The sequence below is a fragment of the Chiloscyllium punctatum genome, chromosome 49, assembly GCF_047496795.1.
Source record: "Chiloscyllium punctatum isolate Juve2018m chromosome 49, sChiPun1.3, whole genome shotgun sequence".
Taxonomy (NCBI): Eukaryota; Metazoa; Chordata; class Chondrichthyes; order Orectolobiformes; family Hemiscylliidae; genus Chiloscyllium; species Chiloscyllium punctatum.
In genome coordinates this window covers 19,575,624-19,587,703 of record NC_092787.1, presented here as the reverse complement: position 1 = coordinate 19,587,703, position 12,080 = coordinate 19,575,624, and the positions used below count along the sequence as shown (strand labels likewise).

At 41.0% G+C, this 12,080-nt stretch overlaps 1 protein-coding gene across 5 annotated transcripts in view; it reads left to right on the top strand.

The window, feature by feature from the left end:
• Positions 1–12,080, top strand: part of fubp3 (far upstream element (FUSE) binding protein 3) — a 108,077-nt gene that overhangs the window by 24,354 nt on the left and 71,643 nt on the right. For all 5 annotated transcript variants that reach the window (XM_072565732.1, XM_072565735.1, XM_072565733.1 and 2 more), the window contains exon 2: positions 10,283–10,388. In XM_072565732.1, the coding sequence (XP_072421833.1) occupies positions 10,283–10,388 (106 nt within the window). The remainder of the gene's footprint in view (positions 1–10,282; positions 10,389–12,080) is intronic.

The window sequence follows — 12,080 nt, the reverse complement described above, 5'->3', positions numbered from 1 at the left end:
AATTTATCTTGTGATACATTGCTTTATGTCTGGCAGATGTGTAAACTGTTGCATGAGGGGCTTGAGTTTCAAAGATCTTTTATGTTGTGTTAGAGTAGCAAAAATACATTTGTGTTCGATATTCTGGGGAGGAGAATAACTTGTAAATCTGCAGTCTCATTTGCATGATTTGCTGTTCAATAAATCTGACTAGTAATTTATAGCCTGCAACCCCGGTCTGTTTACTCCAGCTCTCTGAAGTTGAAGAGATCATGTTACATGTGATATATCCTGTAAACTAGAATACGGCAATCAGGATTCTCCTCCTTGGACTATTTTTAAGATAGGTTTCCATGAATCTGGGAGCAAGTGACACTAAAATTAAATTTGGTCATAAACCCATAAGCATCATACTGCAACAAGATAGACCTGTACTTATGTACACATTAGATGGATAGTGTTTATTCATGATTTTAATTAACGTCAGTAAGTTGATTAGGCCTGGCCTTGACAGAAGAAAACTCTTAAATGTGTCTCTGGGTTTCAACTTCATCTGTAAGACTTCAATGTTTTGATGCCTATAAAATAATCTGTTGATCATTTGTTAAAGACTTTCAGCATTTATTGGAGTCCTTTGCAAATAGTGTTAACTTCCAAATAAGCAGTTCATTTTCTGCAGTCTTTTGACATATGACACATTCTATCCTATGAACTTCCTGCAACTTTGGTGGGTTGGTTCGATGTGCATTCTCTAATGTGTAGGACTGAATGAGTTGAATAGATGGATAAATGTCTTGTAGTTTATGGTGCTCTGGAAAGTTTACATGCTTTTTATTCATTCATGGGATGTGGAGTTGCAAATAAGGCTAATATTTTTGCATATCCCTACTTGCCCTTGGTGCTGTTGAGCCGCCGCCTTGAACTACTACAGTCTGGATGGGAGTTCCAGGATTTTGGCCTAACAATAGTGAAGGAATGTCACAATATTACAAGGCAGAATGGTATGTAGCTTGGAGGGCAAACTGTGGATGGTGGCTTTTCTCAGGCATCTTCTGTCTTTGTCCTCCTTGAGTAGAGGTTGTGTCTCTGAGATGCTGTAGAAGGTGGCTTGGGAAGTTGCTGCATTGCATTTTGTAGATGATGCACCCTGCTTCAGTAGTGTACCACAAGTGGATAATCTTCATATTGTAAGATATTGGATGAGGTCCCAATCATTCTACTTCGTTCTGTATGGTATTGAGCTTCTTGTGTTATTGGGTTTGCACTCATCCAGGCAAGTCAAAGTTATTCCATCACACTCAAAGCTCGTGCCCTGTAGACAGTAGCCAGGCTTTGAGGAGTAAAGTAATTCATTGCTAGACTTCCAAGACTATGATCTGCACAGAATTTCTGTGGCTGATCCTGTTCATTTTCCAGTCAGTGGTAACCCTGGGATATTGATGTGTGGTTCAGCAAGGTTAATGTCATTGTGTTAAGAGGGGGTTGGTTATGTTGTCTCTTGTTACAAATGGTCATTTCTGGCACTTGCCACTTAGTCCAGGTCACAGTGTTGTCCAGGTCTTGGTTCAAACATACATGATCTCTTTCAGTATCCGAGGAGGTTCATTTGGTGCTGAGTGATGTAATCACCAATAAAGCCCCTCACATTACTCACCTGATGAAAAAAATTAGGTCATTCATAAAACAGCTGAAGATGGTTGATTCTGAGAATACCATCCTGAGGATCTCCTACAGTAATGTCCTAGGCCTGAGAACATTGGTTTCCGATGCCCACTACAATGAGTAGAGAAGTTTTCCTCTGATTCCCATTGACATCAGTTTTGCACGAACGGTCATATGCTGCCTTGAAATCAAGGAGAGACATTCTCACCTCACTTTTTGAACTTGGTTAATTTCTTCCATGTTTGGACCAAGGCAGTACTAAGGTCTGGGACTGGGTAGCCCTGATTAAACCTAGTTGAACATTGGTTAGCATGCTGCTACTTGATATGTGCCACTCGATAGCATTTCAACAATATCTCCCATCACTTTGCTGATGATAGAGAGTAGACTAATGGAGTTGTGTGTGTTCCGGTTGGATTTGTCCCTTTTTGTGGGTAGGGCATTCCTGGGCATTTTTCCATATTACTGGATTGATGCCACTGTTACAGTTAAAGCAAAGTTTGTTATGACACATCTAAACACACTGGGTGTAATATAATGCTGGTAGGAGGAAAATTTTCTGCTGTGTTGTTGCAGAGATTTAGAGTGTCTGGTGCATAAAACGTGATGGGGTATTGTAATTATCAGGAAAATATGTATTTTTAAATTGAAAGCCTTATTAATACAGTTGCGCACAGTAGACTATTCCTTTCTTTGCTTTCCTATTGGTTACAATAACTGTACATCAGCCCTAATTTCGCCCTAATATCACTGTTTTCCTTCTATGTTTCTCATTTTTGGTTTGGAGCTGAGATATGTGATATGTGAGAGTTGCAGTTGAGAATTAAATTTTGAACTTTGAACAGCAGCTTGATTTTGAAAAGGAGAGAACAAAAGACCAATGTTTGCTGTTGGGAACTGGCCTGGAAAATGATGCAGGTTAACTATTACTCCAAGAACGCTAGATAATTTATCCCTTTATTGGATGTCCATTTGAGAGTAAGGTTTATACCCAAAGAACATTGGGCTTGGATTGTTGATATTGATTAGATTGCTTTGTTCATCTGAAATCTGCTGAAGTTACGTTAATAATAAATTAATTTTTGTTTAAGTTATAAACTTGGTGTCCAAGATCTGTTATTTGTAAAGTCCATTTAGGAACAATTGAGCAATTTTGAGAGTCATTGAATTTTTTAATTTCACTGTGTTGCAAATCTGGTGATTGTGAGGCTGACCTAGCTTGGTTTGCTATCCATGTGCCATAACATTGCTTAGCTGTCTTTATCTAATGCAGTCTGTCTTAGTTTACATACACTTTAAATATTGGTATTAACACAGAGTTCCAACTAACAGTACTAGCAGGGGAGCTTTTTTTAAACAAAGTACATTACGTTTGGTAACTGTTGAGATTTCGGGTGAACACAATCATGAACTAAGACAATAAGGATTCATAGGTTCATCAGTCACAAAAAGCCTCACCGTCGAGAATGTGCATACCAAAGTACAATGCCTGCACATCTACAGCCTGTCGATAGCACTGAGACGAATGTTTGGTGAAACAATTGTGTATAATTTTTCTTATTTAAATACTATGCAATTTCTCCACTCTGCTTTCTGACGATCACCTTGTTCCTCTTGTTGCCATTTTCTGCTGTGTCAACAAACTTAGAAACAAACACATGTCCAGATGCAAGGGCATTCGTGTCAATAATAACACAACTTTTTAAGGAAGTGAATTCTCAGTAAATGGAATATTTGAAAATGTGGTTAAATTGTGGGTTTCAAAATCGAATGAAATCATTATCTGAAGAGAGTATTTATAGAACTACAGAGGAAGGGAGTGGCATCGGCTGAGTTACTCTTACAGAGAGTCAACATAGAAATAGTGGACCAAATGTCAGCCTCTCGTCTGTAACTATTTAGTGATTCTAATAACAGGATTGAGACACTCAATCCACGCCATCATGAATGTGTAGAAATTTTACTAGAAATATCTTTGAAAATATTGTCTTTCAATATGTTTTATGAAACCGTCTCTGGTGTGAGCATGCTAAAATTGTTGCATTAGATAGGGACTACTGTTGGCTTCTGTGCTATGTTCTGAGACCTGGAGTCAGGCTGATTCAATGAGCTTGGTTGAAAAATTTGTGTATGGTGGCTGAAGGTGAAAGATTTTTTTTATCAACTTGTTGAGACTTCTTGTGAAACAATACTGGAGTAGCTGTGCCTGACTTAGAAGTAGGGATGCTACCTCTGTACCGTACCAGCCCTCAGTAGAATGTAATATGATTGGGTTGATATGCAAATCACCTGGGAGACTTGCTGGGTTCATTGATGGAAAGTCGGCACTTGAATGATGTCCCATTTGGATCTCACTGACTGAAATAATATTCTGTATTAGCCTGCATCTTCTGAAGCGAGTAGAAAAAAATTTGAGGGATGGAGCAGTTGGGGAGGTTGTGCTAAGGAGAAGGTTAAATCCTTCAAGTGAAGTGATTTTGATGAAGTATGCACCATTCTGAAGAGGCTTGACAGAATTAACACATTTTTAAACGCCAGGAAGGGTGGAATGTGGACAGTCATCTACTGCTGTTTCTTATGTTCTTATATTCAAATATTCCCATAGCCGAATACCAGTTAGAGAATTTTTTGTATGCATTGACAGTGTGAAGCTGCCACTTTCCAGTTTGCTGGTGTCTGATCTTTGTGTTCTTAGCTGCCCAAAGTCAGTAAGATTCAGCTTTAAAATGCTCCTGAGCATTTTACCAAAAACTATAGCAAGCTGTTCCTGGGATTGCATCAGCTGATGATCAAACTACTGTGAGAGACCAGTGGTGTTTCTTCAATAGCTGGCAGAGTTCACTTTCAACTATGCTGTGTAATGCTTTCTCTGGGAAGAATGAGAATATAAGTAGTACATACATATGGTATTGATTTGACTTTACACTGAGCTTCTAGAATGCTGTAAAGGAATAGCTTCCCCATCCATTTGGCAACCTCTTCCTTGGTTAATTACAAAACTGAGGTCTATTCTTAGGTTTACCCCAATTGTTAGGATTTCAGTCGCATGTAGTATTGGATGCATGAAAAGAAAAAGCTGTACCTCTATTAATAATTTATTCTTGGTGCCCTTAACTGTTTTACAATGTGAGGAGTTTTAGAAGTGTTGTCAACTGCTGTAGGCAATCATGTTAACCAATTTGTACACAGTAAATGCCCATCAAGAGCAAATAAATGGTGTGAACTGATGATTGATGTTTTCAGTGATGATTTGAAGCTGAACAACTCTTGGCTCTCTTTAATTGTACTTTGTTTAAATGTATCCAAGAAGTTGCTTGGTTCTTCAATAGCATTGGCTTGAAGTGTCATTCTGGGTTCTGTTAAATTTGACAGTGAAGCTTGAGTCAGCCTCTTGACACAGGCAAGATTGCTGCCAAGTGAGCCAAGGTGGACATTTTAATGCAGGCATTTGGGAAATAGTACAAAGCATCCAGCTAAACCGTTATAGATTTTATTTTTCAAAACTTGAATTGTTCCCTAAAGAAGGTAATTTAAGCTGCTGCATGTAATAGCAAGGTTGCAGATCTGTTATTGAGTGAATTCAAAATATTGTGCAAATATTGGTACATTGAAGAACATTGTTCATGGGGAAAACTAGTATTTATAAAGTGCTTTGTCACAACTGAAATGTTTCAAAGCTGTTTCACAAAGCTAGTTATATTGAAATGTCATGACAATTATATAGGCAAATTTGACAGCTGTTACACAAATTAGGATTCCACGATTGCAACAGAATGACTGACCACTTTATCTGTTTTTGCTTGTTATTAATTTTCATAGGCTAGTCATAAAGTGAATTTGTTTTAAAGCACCACTAATGTTACCTGGGCAGTAATTTCAGGGATCCTTTTTAACACCTGACTAATTACAGAGCTCGACAGTTTCAAATCTGTCTGTTGGAACATTTACCTCTGATTACCCTGCAATACTGAAAGGCCATGTCCACTTGCAATGAGACCTAATTAGCATTCAGGCTGGATTTGATAAGTGGCAAGTAAAGTTCATGGCACACGGGTACCAGGCAGTAACCGTCTCCAACAAGCGGGTGTAACCACTTCCTTGACAATGAATAGTATTACCATTACAGCATCTTCCCTTTATCAACAACCTAGGGTTCACCATTCACCAGAAACTTAAGTGGACCACCCATACAAACACTGGCGCAAGAGTAGTTTGGAGGCTTTGGATTCTATGATTAACAAGTTAACTGATTCCCCCAAAGCCTATGCATCATATACAAGACATAAAAGTGATGGGATCTTCACTTGCCCAAATGAGTGTAGTTTCAATAGTACTTGAAGTTCAGTTAGGTTGAAAGAACCTATTGATTGCATCCCATCCACAACTTCAAACACTTGCTGGCTTAACCATTAGTGTGTGGTGAGTGTAGTATCATCTACAAGATAAACTGCAGCAATTCATCAAAGTCTCTTCAACATTCCCACTACTATTGGTTTCTGCTATTTAGAAGAGTGTTTAATGGAAACTCCATTATTTGCACATCCCTGTCCAAGTTGCATGCCATCTGACTTCAAAATATGTTGCTGTTCCTTCACTGTTGCTGGGTCAAAGTTCTGGAACTTTCTTGAACTACATTATGGCAGCACTTCCACTGTAGACTGCAACATTGGTTCAAGAAGTAAGCTTCCAGTTACTTTTCATGGCCAATTGGGGATGGCTCGCTAATAATTACTGGCTTTGACAACCACACCCAAGTACGATGAAAATATTTTTTTAAAGACAAAACCATTCATTTGCAAAGCTTTAAATTATTGCAACTGTTGAGGCAATATTTTAGAATGTATTTTATTGTGTTAACCAGTATACTGAACTTGAGGCAAAGTCTTGTAACTATGCATGTGCATTCTTAATCTGGGGACTTAACCATCCAACCAATGCAAAACTTATGTTCACAAAATTATCTGAAAAGTTGTGAAATTATAAATGCAGTTGTTTTTCAGTTTTGGTGAGAATTCAGAAAAAGCTGCTTTAATGTACGTACATATGTCCCAAGGATTCAGTTAGTTAGTAAAACGCCTATGTAATTGAGCATTAAAAGTCCAGAAAGCCAAAGGTTCAGTTCAACAATTTGACTTGGCTAACTTTAGCCCGGTGACAGCAAAGCCACTTGCTTAAGTGACTGGAAAATCAGCCAGACATTCCTGTCTTCTGGGAAATATGCTTGTGCGTGCAGCCTGGCATGTTCGCAACTTTAATGTGCTACCCACCTAAATTATCACAGTCAAGGCTGCTGCATGACTAAAGAGTACTTAGGTAAAATGAAATATTTCTAGGGAGAGCAGAATGCGACAAAACTACCCAAACAAGTTGCGTGCATTATATGAAATCAAACAACTTAGTGCCTACCAACTAGTATATTCTGTACTCACAGGAAGATATCAATCAGTGTTCCCAAAAACAATGGCAAAAAGCTCTCCTTTCAGTAATTTGTCAGACAGATGTTCAAATACCCTGTGCTCAGCCAAATCTGGTTGGCATTCAGGGATCAGTATCCGTCCACGTTTGCATACGGTTTCTCCTTTGACAGTCAGTATGATGTTTGCAACTTTTGTACTTTATAGAACGTATTGAAAAATCTGGTAAATTTGCAATAGATCTACCCGAAATTGATATGTGCAGTATTTATTGTATGGATGATGGAATATTTCTGCTTAGTGGTTCCTTAGAATTCTAAATTCTTCAGCATGTTAAAAAGAATTTTAGAAACTGGAAATGTTCAATAGACCTTAGTAGCCTGTTTTTTTCAAAAATGCTAGTTCCATCTGAAAAGCCTTCTCACCATTTTGCCTTCTGTACTGACCCCACCCATCCCCACTCTTTTCTGTCTGTTATGTCTTTTTCAGTACAATTACATTTTCTCACTTCTGAAAGTGAGAATGAACAATTTTTAAATAATCCATTGATGGTTTAACTTAGTTTTGTGAAACCTTGCACTTGAATTACAACTGGTGTTAATTACTTAATCTCTAATGATTTTAGGGTCGGCTTGATTTATGGAATCAGTCATAACTACACATTAATGAAGGCAAACATATTGTTACTTGTCGCTTAGAAATCCCGATCTTTCTTTGAGCATGCCCCTTACTTTAGCCTTGGAGAGCAATTGGCAGTATTTGAGCTCCTATGCATAAATGTTCAAAGATTTGCAGGCATGCTGCATGTTCTGAGTACAGTTAATTCCCTGCTGCATCCCAAGAGTAATCCTTATTTATTAGAAACATTTTATTGGTCAACATCATCTCAAAACTTTGGAACTTGCCATCTGTGACCATTCCATTTGAAATTGCTTCTGGGGCTATAAGGAGTTCTGCTTTATTTCATTTCACGATGGCATTAGTAAGGTCAGAGTAATGTTTAGTGCACTATATAGCGCACAACAATAATGGTACCTGGAATCTTGCAACATTTATATTGATTTGCTTACTGGCTCTTTCTGTTGAGGAATAGTGTAGCCTTGTACTGAACCTGTTGTAGAGAATGTAAGATGAAGAAAGCACATTAGTCTGTATTGACACGAGTAATGGAATAATATGATTTCTTGATGAATTGCACAGTCCATGGTCAAATATTCCCATCTTTACTGAACGTTGCTAGCTCTCCTTCTCTTAATACACCAACTTTAAAATTCTTATTTTTGTCTACAAATCTTCCACCAGTCCTCATTAACTGATCCACTGTGTCAGCTCTCTTTGTACTACACCACTAGTAGCAAAACTTTCAGTCAATCTGTCCTTCTACACTCTTAATCCGTTCTAACACTTGCACATTGATTTCCCCATCTATCCCAAAAGAATTTCATATACATATTTCTTTTCAGTTATTTTCTAAAATTCCACCCATTCTCTTACTTGTGTCTATGGCAAATCCTGTAGTGTCTTGCTGTAGCAACAGTATCCTATTGTGTTGACCTTTTGAAGGTGCTATCTAATATTATAGGGAGGAGAAAGTGAGGACTGCAAATGCTGGAGATTGAAGTAAAAAAGTGTGGTGCTGGAAAAGCACAGCTGGTCAGGCAGCATCCAAGGAGCAGGAGAGTTGATGTTTTTAGCATAAGCCCTTCAGGAATGTGGGGGAGACCCAAGGGGGCTGAGAGATAATAGGAGGGAAGGTGGGGCTGTGGAGAAGGTAGCTGGGAATATGTTAGGTAGATGCAGGTGCGGGGTGATGGTGCTAGGTCAGAGCGGATAGGTGGGAAAGAAGTTGGACAGGTAGGACAGTTCAAGAGGGCAGTGCCGAGTTGGAGGGATGCATCTAGAATAAGGTAGAGGGAGGGGAGATGAGGAACTGGTGAAATCAACATTGATCCCGTGTGGTTGGAGGATCCAAGGCGGAAGATGAGGTGTTCTTCCTCCAGGCATCGTGTGGCTAGAATTTGGCAGTGGAGGAGGCCCAAGACTTGCATGCCCTTGGTGGAGCTGGAGGGGGAGTTGAAGTGTTTGGCCACAGGGTGGTGGGGTTCTTTAGTGCGTGTGTCTCAGATGTTCTCTGAAATGTTCCGCAAGTTGGTGTCCTGTCTCCCCAATGTAGGGGAGAGCACACCGGGAGCAACAGGTGTGTGTGTGAAGGTGCAGGAAACGCTCTGCTGGATGTGGAAGGATACTTGGGGACTTGGATGGAGATGAAGTAGAGGAGGTGTGGGCGTAGGTTTTACAGCTGTTGTGGTGGCAAAGGAAGATGCTGGGAGTGAAGGGTCATTTTGTGGTGGGGAGTTGGTGGTGTAGATGCCGGAGGATGATGCGTTGTATTTGGAAGTTGTGGGGAGTGGTGGGGGTGGGGGGGGGGGTGGGGTGTTCTCTCCTTGTTGTGATTGGAGGGATGTCAACCCCATCCCTCCAATCACAACAAGGGCAGAAACCACCACCGACATCCAAATTCAAAGCATCATCCACTGCCATTTCCGCCACCCCCACCAACCCACTCTTCACTCCTGGCACCTTACCTTGCCACCGCAAGAGGTGTAAAGCTAGCGCCCACACTGTCCCCCCTCACCTTCATCCAAGACCCCAAAGGATCCTTCCACATCCAGCAGAGATTTTCCTTCACCTCCACACAAGTCATTTGCTGTGTCCATTGCTCTCCAATATGGTGTCCTCTACACTGGGGAGACAGGACATGCACTAAGCACCCCCACTACCCTGTGGCTGAACACTTCAACTCCCCCTCCCACTCCACCAAGGACATGCAAGTCCTGGGCCACCTCCACCATCAGATCCTAGGCACCCGACACCTGGACGAAAAATGTCTCTTCTTCCACCCACCTAGGATCAGTGTGGATTTCGCCAGTTTCCTCCTCCTCCTCCTCCTTCCCCCCTCCTCCCTCCAACTCGGCACTGCCCTACCTGTCCATTAACTTTCTCACCTATCTGCTCCACCCGCCCCTCCATTCCTAGCTACCTTTCCCCAGCCTCACCGTCTCTCATTTATCTCCGCTCCTGTGGGCCTCCCCACATTCCTGATGAAGAATACACTGTCTAAGATTACAGCCAAATTCAATTATAAAGCAAAATATTTCAGTGCAAAAGAGTTGAAGTACTTTTTTTGTTCTAAAATATTAAGTTTTTTTTTCTCTCTTCTGTGAAAGATTGCTGCTAAAATAGATGCTGGTTCACATCTGAACAATTCTACTCCTGTGGTAGATCCTGCAGTCTACGGCTATGGGACTCAGAAACGGACACTCGATGATGGGGGTAAGTCATTTGCTCAGCGCTTTTTTTCTTTCTCTGTTTAACTGCTTGATTTCAAGAGTTTTTTTGTGCTGTGTTGTGGTTGCATTTCTTGTTAGATTTAAAATGCTGCCAGAACAAGCATGATATCGGAGCTGCAGTACTTCAGCTTGCACCCATGACTCTTGATATGCTGGTATAACTTTCAAGCTTCTGTGAGGTTAGTACAAGAAGGTCAGTTACTTACCATGGTGGTATAACATAAACAAGACATGCAAATTCTATGCTGTTTAACAGCTGGTTTGAGAGATCATGGAGCAGTCAAGTCACTTAGTGAGCGAAGGTGATGCTTGCCATTAATGGACAGAGGAAAGGGAGACTGTATTTTCTCTTTACTCCATGCTTGGAATCCACCCTGGAACAGCTGTTTTCTGTTCCCTGCAAAGGAAGTTGGTCATGATTGTTGGTGCGGGAGGTGGTTCTTGGGTGGAGAACAAATCTACACTGGTGGTAGGTTATCTAGAGTCATACAGCACGGAAACAAACCCTTTGGACCAAGCAATCCATGCCAACCATATTCCCCAAGTAAATTCGTCTCACCTGCCTGCGCTTGGCCAGGTCCCTCCAAACTTTACCTTTCTTGAACTTATTCAAATATCTTTTAAATGTTGTAACTGTACTTACAACTACTACTTTCTCTAGTGGACGACAAGGTGGCACAGTGGTTAGCACTGCTGTCTCACAGTGCCAGAGACCCGGGTTCAATTCCCGCCTCAGGCAACTGTCTGTGTGGAGTTTGCACATTCTCTGCATTGGTTTCCTCCCACAGTCCAAAAATGTGCAGGTTAGGTAAATTGGCTATTCTAAATTGCCCATAGTGTTAGGTGAAGCGGTAAATGTATGGGGATGGGTGGTGGGTCGCTGTGGACTCATTGGGCTGAAGGGCCTGTTTCCACACTGTAAGTAATCTAGTAGAGAGGAACTTGGGCTCAAAAATGATTTTGTGGGCGGCACGGTGGCACAGTGGTTAGCACTGCTGCCTCACAGCGCCTGAGACCCGGGTTCAATTCCCGCCTCAGGCGACTGACTGTGTGGAGTTTGCACGTTCTCCCCGTGTCTGCGTGGGTTTCCTCCGGGTGCTCCGGTTTCCTCCCACAGTCCAAAAAGATGTGCAGGGTCAGGTGAATTGGTCATGCTGAATTGCCCGTAGTGTTCGGTAAGGGGTAAATGTAGATGTATGGGTGGGTTACGCTTCGGCGGGGCGGTGTGGACTTGTTGGGCCGAAGGGCCTGTTTCCACACTGTAAGTAATCTAATCTAGCAGTTCACTCCACATACACAAGCACTCTTAAAAACATTGGCCCCCATGTCCTTTCTTAGTTTTTCTCCTTTCACTTTGAAAAATATGCCACCCTCTGGAAAAGATCCTTGACTTTTACCTTATTTACACCCCTCATGATTTTAAGAACCTCAACAAAGTCACTCCTCAACCTCCTACGCTGCAATGAAAAGTATCCTAGCCTTTTCAATTTATTGTTAGACTTGTCTACTTGTGATGCAAATTTCAAGGCATCCTTGGTGTCTGTTCTACAACACTAGCCAGAGCCCTACAATTAATTGTATAAATCATGTCCTTGTATGTACTATCAAAATGCAATACCTCACACTTATCCAAATTAAACTCTATCTGCCACCCCGAGCCCATTTACTCAATTGA